At 36.1% G+C, this 17,738-nt stretch overlaps 1 protein-coding gene across 5 annotated transcripts in view; it reads right to left on the bottom strand.

Moving 5' to 3' along the window:
• Nucleotides 1–17,738, bottom strand: part of ITGB8 (integrin subunit beta 8) — a 108,457-nt gene that overhangs the window by 56,278 nt on the left and 34,441 nt on the right. For 3 of the 5 annotated variants that reach the window (XM_021101903.1, XM_021101904.1, NM_001097424.1), the window contains 2 exon segments: nt 10,962–11,047; nt 5,061–5,232 (listed from right to left, as the gene is read on the bottom strand). In XM_021101903.1, coding sequence (XP_020957562.1) covers nt 5,061–5,232; nt 10,962–11,047 — 258 coding nt within the window. 5 annotated transcript variants of the gene reach the window in all.

Raw genomic sequence — 17,738 nt, 5'->3', positions numbered from 1 at the left:
ATTCTAATTAACGTCAGGGCAAAAACTGTTTATTCACCTCTGAAGCCTCTGGGTTTGTTACAGGCATAGACAGTCATAAATATTCTTTAAAATATATTTTGATACAGCATTTTAAAAGGCCCACATATTTATCATAGTAACAAGCTAATATCTATAACTTCTTTCCCAGTTTAGAGAGAGCTTAAATAGTTTCTCTCTTTAAGAGGAAAGGAGTATCGTCTAGCCCCAAAATATTTATGCAAACATTTATATTATCTCCAGGAAAGATTCATCCTCATATTTTGAAATTCTAAAGGCTTAAATTCTCTCCCCTTGATTAACTTCAAAGGCAAGAGAAAAGTCTGTGACATAGAATAAGAAAGAGGACTTCGAAGAATGTTAAGACCTACTTAGCGCTATTGCCAGTATTGGTTTGAATACATCAAAGAACTAAAGTTGTTAGAATGAGCTTTAAATTATTCAAATAACAGTGTGAGCATCTCTGAAGAATGGGCTACAATGAGCAAGACTGGATGTTAAGAAAAGATAACTAAAAAAATTATGATGACACTGAAAAACCATAAAAAATATGGAGAACCGCAGCAGGAAGAAAGAACTGCCAATTTCTGTTCATTATACTTGGGCAGGGGAAAGACTGCAGCCCATTTCTGGATTTCTGCAATGTATAAAATATACCAGGTGTTGAGTGGGGAAAGGCATGATTCTAATTTTTTTTTTTTTTGAAAAAAGTTTTGAATTCAAGAAGAATACCTGAAACACTTATATTTTAAATTAAGCCATGCTGAATTAAAGAACTTTTTATTTACAATATTGAAGTGAATCAAGTTTGAAACATCTTCTTCAATTAGTGAAGTATAGATTATACTAATCCTTGTCTTGTATATCATATTACTTCTGCATTAGAGAATCCTCTTCTCTCCCCTACCTTCCTAAAGATTTCATTTCACTGTTCTTAGGGAACATCAACTAGGATCAGTAGCCAATTATAATATTTTGGATACAAAAATTCAAATAGTGGGGAATTGACTAAAATTAAGCCCCATAATTATTGATGTAGACATTAAATATTTTTCCCTTCACTCTCCAACTCCCCATGATCTCATCCATACTGCCTCCACATACCACCTCATGTGGACATCTTCAGTATCTCTAGTTCCAATTCTGTAACCCCCCCTGAACTTCAGCCTCATGTGGATAAGTCAGTACCTTAGCTTAGGATGTCTGAACTCAGACTCATCCCCTCTAAGAAGGGCAGCCTTCCCCACCTCATCTCATGGAGATGCTTGAGCCAGAGCCCAGGTGTTCCCATAGTCATTAATCTCCAATCCCTGGGGACACTGCTCCCCATTATCTCTCAAGTCTGGACATTTTTCTCCTGCCTTGCTACCATTACTACCATTGCTTATCTACAACATTGAAACATTGAAACAATTTCCCAACTTTTGAAATGTTAACATATAGCCTCAGAAAGATTCAACCACGATTAAATCTACAAATGAGAATAAACTAAGTTTATTTAAGTATATAAATTAAATGTTACACACCAGTAGAAAAAAAATTGCCTTATAGTTTTAAATCTCGAGTATTTATAAAAGAGCAAGACATTTTTAAAGGTCGTATTTATTAGAGGCAAATAATATATGATAAGCCTCATGCATAAGCTGTTGAAAATTATCGTTCAATGGGAAAAATAGGCAAATTTATATGGAGGGGCAAAATCACACACAAAATTGAGAGTTAAAGATAGTTAACAAGCTTAGGAAAATGGTCAAGCTTTATAGTGCTGGGAAGAAGACAAAAGAAAGCAGCTAATGGGCTAGTTGTACTTAACAAGAGATTAAAAAGAATGAGAACAGGTAAGGTTGACTCTTGACTAACTGGACATGAATTTTTCTTGGAATAATCTGACAATATACATGACCTAGTAAATCTATTTCTAGGAGTGTATCCTAAATAAATATATTGAGATAGATAGAAATAGAGACATGTAAAATGAGTGTTATTGAAGATTTGTTTAAACAAACTGCATTCAGATTTGGCTGGGATTGCCTTAACATTTATTGATTCACTTAGCTTTCATTATATTTCTAGAATATGTTTATAGAAAAGTGTTATTGTCATAATATTGCTTTCCTATTCAGCAACATCAAATTCTTCTGCAATTATTCATATCATCTTTTAGGTAGCACAATGGATCCTACATACTTTGCAGAAAATTATCACTAGACAGTGTGTGTTTTAGGTTGCTGCTTTGAAATGATCCCCTTTTAAGTTACATTTAATACTACATAGGAAATTCATTGAATTTTGAATACTTTAAAAATATCCTGCCATGGCTTTTTATTTTTAATTTTAATAGTTTTAGTTGATTTGCTTGTATTTCCAGGTAGACATAAAATGATGATTTTGCTTTACTTTTTCACAATGTTTGTAACTTGTATTTGGTTTTCTTGTCTGGTTGCTTTTATATAAAATTTTCAGAAGGATTTTAATACATATTAAAGGAGTATTCTTCAGTTTTGGTTTGGGCAGGAATGGACAATTCAATTGTATGATTTTTGGTGTCTATTGAGATAACAATATATATTTTTCTTCTTTTGGCAAATTAAGATGATAAAAATACATTAATTTAAAAATAACCAACTGCCCTAAATTAAATCTGCTTGTATGGTGACACTGTATTATTATCACATGCTGTTTAATTTGATTTCTTAAAGTGTTATTAAGAATTTGATACTAGAGTTAGGATAACATTATAAAAATTGAGTAGTCTTCTATGCCTTCTCTAAAACTATGAAGGAATTTATGATGCATTGGGATAATGTGTTACTTGAATGTTTGGGTGAACATGAAATCATTTCTTCCCATGAAAACATTTAAACCTAATGTGTTTAAGGGGAGTTTCTTTTATAATTTTCTTAGCTTCTTATGTCTTTATTAGGTTTCTTATGGGTTCTTCCTCTTATTGAGTCAATTTTAGTCAAGTATATTTTCCTAGTACATTATCTTTATTATCAAAATTTACAAATTTTACCATAGATTTTGTAATTAATATCTTCTTAAAGTCTTTTTTTCCCAGTATTTGTTTCTTTGGTTATAATCCATATATTTAGGTCTTTGCTTTTTGTCCTTGTTCCTTAATTAGCTTTGCCAACAATTTCTTCATTTCATTGGACTTTACAAAGAACCAGCTCTTGGATTTATATATCGTTTTACTTTTTTACTTCTACTTTACATTTTATTAATTTTGTTTTTCCTTAACTTACAAATTCTTTCTTCTTATTTTCCTTATGGTTATTTTATTTTTGTTGTTTCTGTATCTTTTCCTGGATACTTAGTTAACTTTTGTTCATGCTTCTTTAATAATAAAAGCATTTACATTTTTGAATATTCCTGAGAAGCAACTTTGGACACGTCCCATACATTTTGATATGGGTTGTTATTATTATTAAATAATCTATGGATAGAGTTTGATTTATTCTTATAGATAGAATTTACTTAGGAGAAGCCTTTCCTAGTTTCTCTATTATTTAGTATTTATTTATCCTCTGGTATTGATTTCAAATTTTACTGCACAGTGTTCAGGGATGTTGGCCTCCAAAAAACAGTTTCAATTTTTGGAATTTAGTTTTCTTGTCTAGAATATAGTACATTTCTAAAAATATATCATGGCCTTTGAAAACATATTTGATACATCAAGTACTATGGGCTGAATTTTTGTCCTTACCAAATTTATGTGTTAAAACCTTCACTCAAATGTTTGGAGATTGAGTCTTTAGGAGATGATTAGGTTTCTATGAGGTCCTGAGGGTGGTGTTCTCATGATGATCAGTACCCTTATAAGTAGAGACAATAGAAACAACAGAGGACTCCTCTGTTTCCTCTCTCTGTGTCATGTTCTCCCTCTCCAGAAACTGAATCTGCTGGTACCTTGATCTCAGGCTTTGTAGCCCCTCTAACTGTGAGAAAATAAATTTCTGTTGTTTAAGCCACCAGTATATGATATTTTGTTATAGCAGCAATAGAAGATAGCAAGCATCATAATCTTACCAACCCAATTACTTTCATTTTTTTGTATACTTTACTAGCTGTTGCTCATTTTATGTCCATAACGAGCTGAATAACTGAAGTTCACAGTTTTAATTGGAAACTGGAAATATGCTTAGGGCCAGGAAAGAGATGGACTTGTTATTTGGGTAACCCAAGAGTCTGCTTTGGAATTGGGAGGTCATATGCTAATAATGGTTATTTGAAACTTGAAAGACCACCCAAAATGAAATAGTGAAGTCTTAAAGGCAATTGCATACTGCTTAGAACTAAAGGCATCTAATTTGGTGATGCATATCTTTGTACCTGAGCTTCTCCTGCCCTATGTAGTTTGTACCCTGGGATTCTTTGGCACTCGAAAAAAAATGACTAATTTCTAGTGGCCTACTATATGTACCAAACTGTGGAATAAGATGTGTGGAAGGACAAGTGTAAGAGAAATATAGGAGGAAAAGTATGTGTTAATCTCAAGGGCTATCACAAAGCTGCTCAAGTTAATTATAGTAATTATGAATTGCAGTTTTATGTTTAAAAGTTTATCACAAAGTCTCTACAACTTAGCTTAATTCACATCTCTTAATAATTGATTAATCAACTAATAAATAAAGTTTATAATAAACTTTAAAAACTAATAAAGTTTTCAACAAAAACTTATGGAGTGCTTACTACATGCCAGCACTCTGCTAGGTGCTAGAAAATACAGTGGAATAAAATATGTTCTCTTTCTTCCAGAGATGGCAGTAGCATAGAAAAACAATTATAGTACAATGTGATCAAGTGTGGAAACACATAATTATAATATAGTGTGGTCAGGTTTGTAAGGTGTTCAAGGCCATACATCTAGCTAGCTATAGGCACAAGAAAGACAAGAAATTCAGATTTCTTGATTCTAAGCCCACTGTTATTTCTACAGCAACAGTACTGACTGCCAAAAAACATTAAATATGCACAAATGAAGCTAGATATAATTTCAAATTAAGAATCATTATATATTTATTTGAAAATCACCATACCTTCACGCAGTTGGATCAGCACTTCTCCCGGTGTCACCTGGGTATTCTTTTCATTTTCACTTGGTATTACATGCACAGATGGGTATTCTATCAAATTAACTGAGCAGCCTTTGTTTATTAAATTGGAAACAATATCACAGCGTTCATTCCTTGATCCACCTGAAATGAAATCCTGTTTAAAAGAAGGAAAATCACTAATGTTTTTAATTATAACCAAAAAAACTACATAACAAATTCTACAAAGAAGCCACATTTCAGTATTGTATAAATTATACAATGCTGCAGAATAGCTACATGTTTCTAATAAAAGTAATGGCAAATTTGTCTTAAAGCTTTAATTTCTAAATCTTAGTTTAAAAGAAGAAAGTGAATATTAAAAAGGAGATTTAAACCAAGTACTTTAAATATTGTTAACTGATCACTGTAAAATTTTACCAACTTAATTCTTTCTAACTATTTTACTTTGGAAAGCCTGCTCCAAAAGAAAATTTAGCCAAAATAGACCATTCAGTGTGGTTCCAAACAAGCTTCAGTTCTCAAAGAACCCAGCTGATATGTTTATTATATGCTATTATATTTGGATGTGAGAGCAAGTTCTCAGAAGTCACATGCCTAATTAGGTACTGAAAATTCATAGAAGAATGAATTGGAAATATACATTTCTTAGATTATAAAATCTCACAACTTCTTATACATATTACATTCTATAAGTAATTAAGTATACCAAGAAAGCTGCTCATAATAAGGCTGGGAGATATAATATTGCAGCTTGAATTTTCCTTATTTTGCAACTGAATCTTGAACTTTCATTACCATTCAGCATTGGTTAGTTGGTGGTAGTCCAGTAGTCATCCAATAAACTTGGAATTAATGGAGCAAGATTAAAATTTAATTTATCTTGACTGAGAAAAATGTGCTATTTTTACTTTTCATGTAACCATTCAGGTTTCTTCCTAAAAACAGGAAATATATGAAAAAGTATAGAAATATATATAAGGTTGGACTGAATTATGTAGGATATTTGCTTACACATTAGCTGGATATTTGCTCAGTGATATTTCTGGCAGTGGCTATTTTGATCTGGCACTCATTAATTCCCCCTCTAGTTCAGTTGACTCAGAGTTGGGTTTCTGATCAATTAATCATTCAATCAAAGAATGTTGTTGAGTACTTACTCAAGGGCAGTAGTTTGTTATGTGCTGAGGATACAGAATGGAACAAGACAGATAGAGTCTCTGTTATCAGAGTCAGCAGACCGTCAGTGAATTCAGCCATTAAGCAAGTAAATGTAATTATAATAGACATTAAATTTAGGGGCAGCACAGAATGTCATAGGGTTATGGAGAAGAGATTACCAAGTTTTATATTAGTTGAATATGTGATCTCTAATTATGAACAGGGAGATCCCTGGCACTGGTGAATGAGATGGGATGGTTCTAGGCAATATAAAAACCTTCATACAAGGATTTTAATTCTTCTCTTAATTTAGAAAAGGGGTTGGAAAATTAGAGATGTGGGACAAACACAACCCGTGGCTTGGTTTTGTATGGCTTGAGTGGTAAAAAAATCCTTTTGTGTGTGTGTGTGTGTGTGCGCGCGTGTGTGCGCGCGTTTTAGGGCCACACCTGCGGCATACAGAAGTTCCCAGGCTAGGGGCTGAATCAGAGCTGCAGCTGGCAGCCTGTGCCATAGCCACAACAACTGGGGATCCAGGCCACATCTGTGACCTATATATATCACAGCTCATTGCAATGCTGGATCCTTAACCCACTGAGTGGGGCCAGGAATCGAACCCGTATCCTCATGGTTGCTAGTCAGGTTTGTAACTCACTGAGCCACAACAGGAACTCCCACTTTTAACATTTTCTAAATGCTATAAAAAAGTAGAAGAATGTGCAACATATATACTATGTGGCACAAAAATTTTCATTATGTGACCCTTAACAGTACTGATCCTGAATTAGAGTATGGTTCATAGTTGTAATATAAATATAATTGTTTTAAAAAGAGTATTTTCTTTTCAATTAGGATCTCCAGTTACCATTTGGTGAATGACTTCATGGGAACAGAAAAATTCAATCTGCTTTGCTGTAGACCATATGCCTAAATTTTAGCCTTAAGTTAAAATGTTCAAAGCCTTAATTTGTTGTGTCAAAATTTATCCTATCTGTTGATACAATTTAGAGGAACTGAATATGAGATTTAGTTTTTAAACAACTTAGAGCTCCTCAGAGAAATGTGGCATGTATTGTTTTTGTATTATTTTTCTTCAGAAAGCCTGAGGCTAGGTGGGGGGATGCCACCTGTCCCAGAAGCCAGGAAGTGGAATATTGAGGGCACATAAGATTTGGTACATGTATGTTTATTCATGCCTCCTGTGACAGGCCACAGATCAAGGGCCACATGCATTTTACAGAAGTAAATATCACAAGACTTCAAATCAGGAAAGGAAATAAAGTACAAATCTGATTTTTCTTTTTGGCCAAGAATTTTGTGATTTGGACATACAGAATGGAAAAGAAGTATGGGTCATTCACTGTACCTATACATAAGCTATGCCATTTGACCTTTCAATGTCAAATTGTTTTCCTGAAATTGAAGGCAAAAAGTCTCAGTTGTCTTGCAAAGTCTGAATCAGCATGGCCATTTTTACTCTACTGTAAAAACTAAGTTAGAAAAACACTGCCAATTAGACAATTAGGTTTGAAAAGAGAAGAAAAGATTGTAGCATCAAGACAAAGAACAGATTGCTGCCCCTACCCACTGTGGCCTATTTTCCACTTTGTATAAAAGAAAAGAATTTGAAACCATACCCTTTTAATTTTTGGTGTTTTATGTCATTTAAAGTTTTTCTAATCCTTATATTTTACTTTTTCTACAAGAAATATTCAAGCAAACTCATACTCTAATTGTCTACATCTAAAACTTATTTGAGAAGAAAAAGCCCAGGTTGAAGTTACCCTGGTTAGCTTTTTATCAGTTGTTACTTTCATCCATTTAATGTAGTAATCTAGAGACAAACAGCAGGAAAAGGTTTTTCTCCTACTCATTTCTGTGTCTAACTTCCAAGCATGGCCATCTGCACAGAAATTAAAGAATTCTACCATCTTCTTTTTGATAGTGCATGCCCTTCATACTATATTTTAGTTTAATTATGCTCCCCTCTAAAATGGCTATGCATTCACAACTTATATCTGACACATCAGGCAAGAGAGGAAGGGAAGTCTTCAGAATGTGTCAAGTCTTTCACATGTGTTAAAATAAACATGAGGCACTGAACTAGGTAATATTGATACAATTTTGTCTATCCTAAATATTTTCCAATTATTTTTATATAGCATGGAGAGAAAGAGAAGGCAAGATGTATGGAATGGCAGACTAATATGCTACACAAGAATGCAGACAAATTGATTATACTCTGTATAAATTTTCTAGGGAACTTTTACTTGTGACCAGCTTTGGGAATTACACAAACCAGGCTTAAATTGTTAATGTTTATCTTTTCTAATCATGAACAGAAAACAAAACAAAACAAAACAAAAACCCAGAAAAAACATACTTTCTTTTCTTGTCCCTCTACTTTTGCTGACTGAGAATAAAACTATCAGTTGCATTTGTGCCTAAGTGGTGGCAGTCCTTCAGAATTAACCATTGCATTTTTTCCTCTCAATGATGTCAGGTTAGCATGCAGGGAGTGGACAGCTCTTTTGGTTAATGATATGGCAAGTGACTGAGTCCTAACACTAGTTGTTTGCTGTAACATTGTGTTCTTAACATAGGCAATTTGCTTAGTTTCCTTAAGTCTGAATTACTTGCTCCAGAGTCTCACTGAAGGTCTTATAATTACTTAAGCAAGGCTTGTGTGCCAGATGTTTCCCACATACAGTTTCACTTAAACTCCACAACAGTGTGTCATAGTTACAGTTAGGATTTCCATTTTACAGCTAGGGAAAACTGAGGTTCAGAATGGGTAGGTTAACTTGACCAAGTTTGCATAGTTGGAATCTGAAGGAAATTGGATTTGAATCTAAGATGATCTCATTTCAGAGCCTTCTTTTTCAACACGTAAATTAGACTACACTGCACCACACACATGAATATTTGGAGACATGAACAGCCAAGTCATTTCTGGATGTTTTCTGAGATCCCCTTCTGAGGATTGGACCAATGGAAGACACCTCTGGCAGCCACCCTACCTTTCCTTCTTGGCTTACCTCCTTCCATTTGACCACTCATTTCTCTGAATACACAAAATCCTGCATGGCAGGACTGACATTGCTACTCTCATAATTGTGACTCTCCAGATTCTTTGGGCCAGCAGAGGTACAAGATGGGGAAGAGTGTTCTGACTTTCTATATAGCTGGCATGTACCTGACAGCTGGGTTTCTTGAACCATCTTTTGAAAATTCCTCTAAACTATACTCACTAAAATCTCAGCTGAGGTCAGGTTTGCACAAACTTCACAACTCTAATGATTTTCCTTATTGATGCAGTAAAAATCTAAAATGGAACGTTCTGTCAGGTCAGGAAAAAACAAGCCATGAAACATTCCTGACAAGAAAGGCCTGGAAATAAACTCCCACCTCAAGGTTATAGAGATGAGGAAAAGGAGGTTCAGAGAATAGGTTTGGATTATAAAAGGGAATGAGACTGGCCCTAGAAACTCTGGAATTGTCCTCTCTCTGACATTGCCATACTCCATGGGTTCTGGTAAAGCACTGCCTGGTTGTGAGTGATGTCTGATTTCTGACTGATAAAGCCCAGAGTACATTTAAGCTTTTGGCTGTGAATAGGAGGAATGCTTACTTTCAGACATGGCTATCCCTCCCCTTTCTTTTTCCTGACTAGCTGCATAGAAAAAAAAAAAAAAAAAAAGTAATGTTCACCATCCTTTGCTACTTTTTTATATTTCTTCTTCTCCTGGGGATGCTAAGGGCAAGTAGTAACAGGAGAGGTTGGAAAGATTCAGTTTTTCAGCTTAATCAGAGATTTCTCTTCATGTCAAGCAAAAAGCCTTTCAAGATCTGTTTGTTCCAATTCCTGGGAATTATATAAATAATTGTAAAATTACCTAGGAAATTTCATAAAAAGACACCTCAGATTAGCAAATGGCTTCCTTATTTAAACTTCCTATATAAAACAGTTCTGATTGACAATTGCCAACGAAGGAAAACTCCCAAAACAACTTTAGAGCCAACAAAGATGGAACACATTATAATTGTTTTTTTAAAAGTTTTGTTACTGGGATAGGCTTCTCTTGCTAGAATGTATGAACACTAATTCTGAAGAATTGTCATTTTCTGATTATTCTCCATTTCACAGAATTTGAATGCACACAATATTTCATGAATAGGGTCACATGTCAAAAGAAAAGCATCCCATTTTCCATAAGTAGCCAATGAATTAATGTACTGTTATGAAAGAGTATATCACTTATCTCCAAGTATTTCAAATAAAAACAAATGATATGGACCAATAAATTAGTTTGCTTTTCTTTAATAAGCAAGGAGAGACAGTGATCCAACTTGCATATATAATCTAATGCCCCACGCTGCAGCAAGGATTTCACACAAGGCATAGTGACCTATCAAAAGTTACTATCCATGTTTGCCAATTCTCTCTATAGAACAGATGGAAAACATAAAACGGTTTGCACTTCATTTCCAAATTACCATAATTTTCCTAATAAAAAGGCTATACTTTATATTCAGCAAGATATGCTGTTTCCAAGCATAAAACCAAATAAAATTTTCCTAATGCTCAGCAGTATCTTTGTCCTCTCTGAAGCATCTTCAAGGCACAGGATATTAGGGCAATGGAATCATGCTAGAAACAAGGTCAACTGTGAGGAAAAGAGAAAAGAGCAAAAAAGGAAGAAAAGAAAGAAAAAGGCACCACACCTCTTGAGCACACCATCCACATTCTGGACCCAGTGCAAGGCACTTGGTGCAGGACACTGCATTCGAAGACGTACATCTGTTTTCTTCTGTAATGGAGGATAAAATGAGGCATTACAGTTTATTCTCACATTGGAAAGTATGTAAAATTTTAGACAAAAATAAATTTTCAAATGTGAAATAAGCTGACCCACATTTTTAAGTACAAGACATCAAAAAATATGTAATTTCTTTGGGAGAAGTTAACCTGACCACTGCAATTGATATATACCATATTTCCTGAAGAGTTATTACTTGGTTTTTATAAGATTAGGGAAAAGGAGATGATAAAAATATGACTTTAGGTTTGGGGGTTTGGTTTGAATTCTGCTACAATGGTAGAGGACCTTCCACATTTTTTAGTGTGCTAAAGTTTCAATGTATTTCACATTATCTGAACCAATAAGGTGTTTTTGGATCAAGAATTTTTCCTGTAAAAATAATCATACATAGGAGTTCCCATCATGGTGCAGCGGAAATGAATCCGACTAGGAACCATGAGGTTGTGAGTTTGATCCCTGGCCTTGCTCAGTGGGTTAAGGATCTGGTGCTGCCGTGAGCTGTGGTGTAGGTGCAGATGCGGCTCGGATCTGGTGTTGCTGTGGCTTTGGCGGGTAGGCCGGTGGCTATAGCTCTGATTGGACCCCTAGCCTGGGAACCTCCATATGCTGCAGGTAACAGCCCTCAAAAGACGAAAAAAAAAAAAAAATCATATATAGACCTCAATCTCAGCATGTAAATCCATGTTGAGTCACAGTGAATGAAGTTTCTTCTAAACAATCTCTTTTTGTTTGCTTTTGTTCCCAGGCTAGTGGTCAGATCAGAGCTACAGGTCCCAGCCTATGCCACAGCAATGCAGGATCTGAGCCATGTCTATGACCAACACCACAGCTCACAGCAACTCTGGATCCTTAACCCACTGAGTGAGGCCAGGGATTGAACCCGCAACCTCATGGTTAGTAGTCAGATTCGTTTCTGCTGCATCACAATGGGAACTCCTCTTCTAAACAGTCTTGATGGACACACAGAGTAATTCACTTGATAATTCTGACTGCATTAAAATCAATGATTTTCATCTGAAGGATATCAGAACCAGATAAAAATCGCATGATTTAGTATTGTATAAGTAAAGTGGTTAAAAATGAATTAACTGTATTAGTTTAATTTAATTTCTGTTTTTGGATCACATTAAGGTCATGACCAATTCACTTTTCCATAGATATCCACACTTGGCTATGACATTTTAATATCATAGTTGTGCCAAGATACTATTTTTACCTTTTTCCTTCTAACCACTAACTACTTAGATCATTAAAAATAGGCTCAGCATTATAGATTTAAACCAAATAAAATATAATGAAGAGTGAGTCATAAATTATTTTATCATGAGGTTTGAGTAGAACCATTACATGCTTCCCATATTCCATCCTTTACTATGAAGTATCCCAAGAACACTGGAAATCACAGCATTCTTCTATTCATCTCACAGGCACTCAGTAAATAACATGAGCATCCTGGTTGTAAGTAGTGCACAGTCCAAGTGAGGCAAAAACTGTATAAGCAAACAATAAAACACAGTATGATGAGCACAAGATATCACAAATGCATTATGGGATTACAGTGAGGAGGTTGTCACTATGCTTAGAGGGAAGGCAGTGGTCGGAAAAGAGGGCATGTTTAAGGATGGCTCCCCAGAAGCAGCAATATGTAGTATGCACCCTTGCCATCTCATTGTTTCTCTTCATTTGTATTTATCTCTTTAAAAAATGTAATAAGCATGAAAGAAGATTCTGTGTGTGCCCAGTCATCCATGGACATGGTGGTTTGAAAAGAAAAAGTCCACAAAATCCATAGTCGTCCTCATCTTACTGGTTTCTCTTTTTCTTCTCTCACAATTTGCCCCAACATTCTAGAAGACAGAGTTAAAATATGGTGCTAACCAGTAGGTGGCACTGGATGAGTGCTGGGGATGAAGAGAGTGAAGAATACAGGGAGTAAACATGGCAGAGAAGTGCTAACCTGGGGTGGTAGTGAGCACTCTTACTGTAGTTCCCCAGACACCAATGAGTTAAGCTAAAAGCATTCTTCCCAAACATTGTTCTGTTATCTCCTTTCTGTGTCTACTTGCATCCTTTATCCTTGGCTTTACATCAACTTTTAAAATACACTATCCAAAACTTCTTTCCTGATCTAGATGCGCTGGCCTAGAATTTTCTTTGCTGGCCTAGAATTCCAAGGACTGAAAAACAACTAATGTTTGGGCTTTCTTTACTACCAGTGTGGTCACCAACTATGAAGATTCCATAACCATCTGGCTTATTTTGCAAAACTATAAAAACCTGCTTATTCCTAAAGTATTCAGAAGACAAGTGACCTATTAAGTTTTGTTCCCAGAATGAAAACCAGTTTAGGTCTAGAAATTAAGCACATTTGCCAACATTACTTGAGCTTTACCAACTTAAGCTTGACCCAGTTGGAACACAGAATTAAGTCTATTTCAGATCAGCCTTGACCAAGCCTTTCACTGAATAGGTAGGATTTTTACCCTGGTGGTTAGGATTGCAGTCTTCTTGGAGGGATGCTGTAGATTCTGTGACTCTGGTCTTTGTTTCTAATGGTTGTCTGACTCTGTCTAAAGTTAACCCAGTTCAAGTTTAAGTCAGATTCCTACTTCTATAGTACATGTAGTAAATAATGAATTTAAACAAACATCTATTTTCTTTGAATTTTCTGACTGTATTCTTTAAAAAGTTTTTGTGCCAACCTCTGTTCTCAAACTTCGGACACCTAACGATGATGACCAAAAGAGATAGAGACTTTGGTTCTGTCGATATTTCCCAGGTTCCAAGAATGACATTTCTCAGAGTCTCCTTAACTACAAGAAAAAAGATCCCATAAATGGCTATAAAGGAGATGGGCCTTAGGGTTCTGCAGAACTGGAGGAAGGCCATAAGTTGAATTCCATGGGAATAGTGTCAGATATTATTGCTGGAGAGGGTCATGGTTATACTTTATAGAAGATAAGCCAGATACACTTTTGTAAGCAGAATTTTAAGGATTTTCTTTTCAATATTAAATAGGCAAGTAATAAATATGGAAAATATCATAGACCAGTCATAGCAGTTCTTTATACGGAATGGTCATGTTCCTATGTGGGCTATTAGATATTAAGTATCAGGAGTGTGTGTGTGGGGGGAGAACAGCCTCCAGGTCTACTCAGCTTATCCCATTCCTGAAGCAACATCACAGGAAGGCTGATTTCCAGCAGTGGTTCTCTATCAGCCCTCAGTGCTGACACCTCATTAGAGGGTGTTCCTGAGCACTTCTTCTTCCCTCCCTCTGTGATAGTGATAGCTCCTTGTCCAGCTATGTCCAGTTATGTGGCATTAACCACCTTGTTCCTTATGGTCCAGCACTGTATTTTTATCTATTATTTTTATAGATCCTAATTACATTCTTAAGCCAGTAGAAGCAGAATAATATTTTAAACTGCATATCCTCCAGAACTCTGTTTTGTATCAATTTGTTTTGGTCCTAAGTGTCTCACAAACCCCCATGTTGTGAAAAAATATACTGCCATGACAGAAATCGGTAAAGCATTTAACTTCATACAGTTAGTAAGTGTGTACATTCTGAAAATTCAAATTTCTTGATTTGGGAGCAGGAGTGGAAAGTATTACTTTTTCTCATGTTAAACCTGGAGGTAGCAGATGTGATGAAGTAGCATTGCTAAGTGGTTACTAGGAACAAAGTTCCAAATTTCCACAGCACTCCTACTTAGCAACTCTGTGCCCTCAAGCTAGTTACCTAAATTCTCTGAGGCTCATAACACAGGGCTAACTATATCAAAATGCTGATATTAGATGTATCACAAGTATAAGCATGCCAAGAATAGCACTTGAGATGTACTAGGCACTCAGTAAAGGGACCATTGTAATGTGACTATAATTAATATTATAATAATTTTATGTGTATATATAAACACATAATATTATAATTAATATTATAATAATTATATGTGTATATATATAAACACACACATAATACACATATATATAAATACATGTATATATAGTATATGTGTGTGTGTGTATATATATATAGTTCTATCTTAAAAGAAAGGCATTATGTGTCTTTAAATTTGTTTGAAATGTAAATTGGTTCTTTAAAATTGAAGTCCTTTGTGTTAAAAGGGCAAAGTTTTTAAAATACAGCTGATATTAAAAAAAAATTTAAGTTAAAAGTGATTGCATTTATATCAATTATTTTAAAATGTTTCTCAAAAGCCAAATTAGGGCAGGACCAAGATGGCAGAGGAGTAAGAGTGGCACTCACCTCCCACAAACACACACAAAAAACAGTCTACATGTAGAATGATTCATACAGAACATCTACTGAACACTGGCAGAAGACCTCCAGCTTCCAAAAGGGGCACAAAACCCTCCACATAACTGCATAGAAAAAGGGAAGGAAAAAAAAAAAAGATCCAGAGAGAGAGAAGAGAAAAAAAAGGAATCAACATGGGACCAGCACTCCTGAGATGAAGCTGTGAAAGAGGAAAGGAATTTGCATCCTAGGGGGTCACTTACCTGACAGCTGATGGAGGTGGAGCCTCAAAGCCTCAGAGAAAACTGCAGCAGCCAGTATTGGGAGGGCAAAGCAGAGATCTGCACAGACTTTCCATACCACCACCTCACACACCACAGCCTGAGGCACTTGTTCAGGGGCTGGGATTTGGAGGTCAGTTCCAGGAAGAGGACTAGGGTTGGCTGTGCAGAAACAGACTGAGGGGAACAGGAAACCATGCACCAAGCTGAGGGAATGAGGGATGGGGCCTAGGCCTGCCAGAGAAGCAAGGCATCCCACTGTTTGGGAGTGAGAGACAAGGGGGGTGGACCACCATAGGATATTCTTCCCCTGTGCACATGGGGCTCTTGGTGTCTGGACACCTCTTGCATGGGCTATGGGGGCAGGTGCAAACTGCCACAGCCAGCTCGGGTTCCTGAGATGGGCATAGCCTGACACCACTGAGGGTTCCATGACCAGGCACTGCCTATAGCCCCAGTTAGCTCAGGGGTTGCTGCTGCAGAGGGACCTGCAACCAGGCATCACTTATTGCCTTCATCTCCCTAAGAATGAACACTCTCCATTGTTGCCACTGCTAAGGGCTCTGGGAGCCACCCCCATCTCCTGAGGGTCACTGCCACTGCTGAAGGCCCTGCAGTCAGTAGCAGCATGCCACCCCCACCTCCCTGTGGGACCCCACCACTACCAAGGACTTGGCCACCAGGTGCCACCTGCAGGCACCACCCATTGCTTCCACCTCCCTGGAAGTTTGTGTAGGCCATATGCTTTCACACACCCTATCAAAGGGGTAATGGCCTACACATACCAAGTACAGAGACAGCAAGTATCCAAACCAAAAGCAACCCTCAAGCCAAAAACTAGTCAGCTCTCACAAGCTTCCAGGTAGTCTCTCAAATATAAATAGCCCTCAAGACTATAGTATATAATTGTTTTGCCTAAACTCACAGGGTAAGAAAAATTAAGTAAAATGAAGAAGCATAGGAACCATTCCCAGTTAAAAGAACAGGAGATTTCCACTGAAGGAGCAAACAATGAAAAAGACCTCTGCAGTCTAAGAGACACAAAGTTCAAAAGGAAGGTAATGAAAATACTGAAGGAATTATAACAGATATCAACTTTAATGCAGATTACTATAAAGAGGAACTAGAAACTATAAGGAGGAGCCAGGAAGAATTAGGAAATTCATTTGCTGAGACAAAAGCTGAGACATTCATTAGACAGCAGAATAAATAATGCAGAGGAATTAATAATTGACTTGGAAGATAGAATAATGGAAGTCACCCAATCAGGACAGCAGACAGAAAGCCAAATGAAAAAAAAACTGAAAGCAATATAAGAGGCCTAGGGGTTATATAAACTGTGCCAATCCATGCATAATAGGGATTGCAGAAGGAGAAGAAAAGGAAAGGGGATTGAAAATATACTTGAAGAAATTATGGCTAAAAACTGTACAATCTAAAGAAGGAAACAGATATCCAGATACAGGAAGCACAGAAGGCCCCAAATAAATTGAACACAAACAGACCTGCACCAAGACATATTATAATAAAAATGGCAAAAGTTAAAGATAAGGAGAGGATTTGAAAGGCAGCAAGAGAAAAACGAAGAATTAATTACAAGGGAAACTTCATAAGGCTATCAGCTAATTTCTCTAGAGAAACACTACACAGGCCAGAAGAGAGTGGCAAGATATATTAAAAGTTCTAAAAGGGAAAAATTTTCAACCTCCGAATACTCTACCCAGCAATATTATCATTTAAAATAGAAATGGAAAATAAAGAATTTTTTAGACAAACAAAAACTAAAAGAATACAGCAATACTAAAAGAAATATTAAAAGGTCTCATCAAAATAGGAAAGAAGTAAGATGATTTAGGATGGGGGAAATCACAATTGAAAGTAATCACTTATATAAGCCAGTATACAAATAAAAAAAAAAAAGGAAATAAACAAAACCTATTTGCAAGAGTTTCTGTTGTGGTGCAGTGGAAATGAATCCTACTAGTATCCCTGAAGATTTGGGCTCAATCCCTGACCTTACTCAGTGGGTTGGGGATCTGGCATTCCTGTGAGTTGTGGTGTAGATCGCAGATGCAGCTCTTGTATCCCGAATTGCTGTGGATGTGGCCTAGAATGGCAGCTGTAGCTCTGATTT

Source organism: Sus scrofa, chromosome 9, assembly GCF_000003025.6.
Source record: "Sus scrofa isolate TJ Tabasco breed Duroc chromosome 9, Sscrofa11.1, whole genome shotgun sequence".
NCBI lineage: Eukaryota > Metazoa > Chordata > Mammalia > Artiodactyla > Suidae > Sus > Sus scrofa.
Note: the sequence above shows the minus strand (reverse complement) of the source record. Positions and strands in the feature narration are given on the sequence as shown.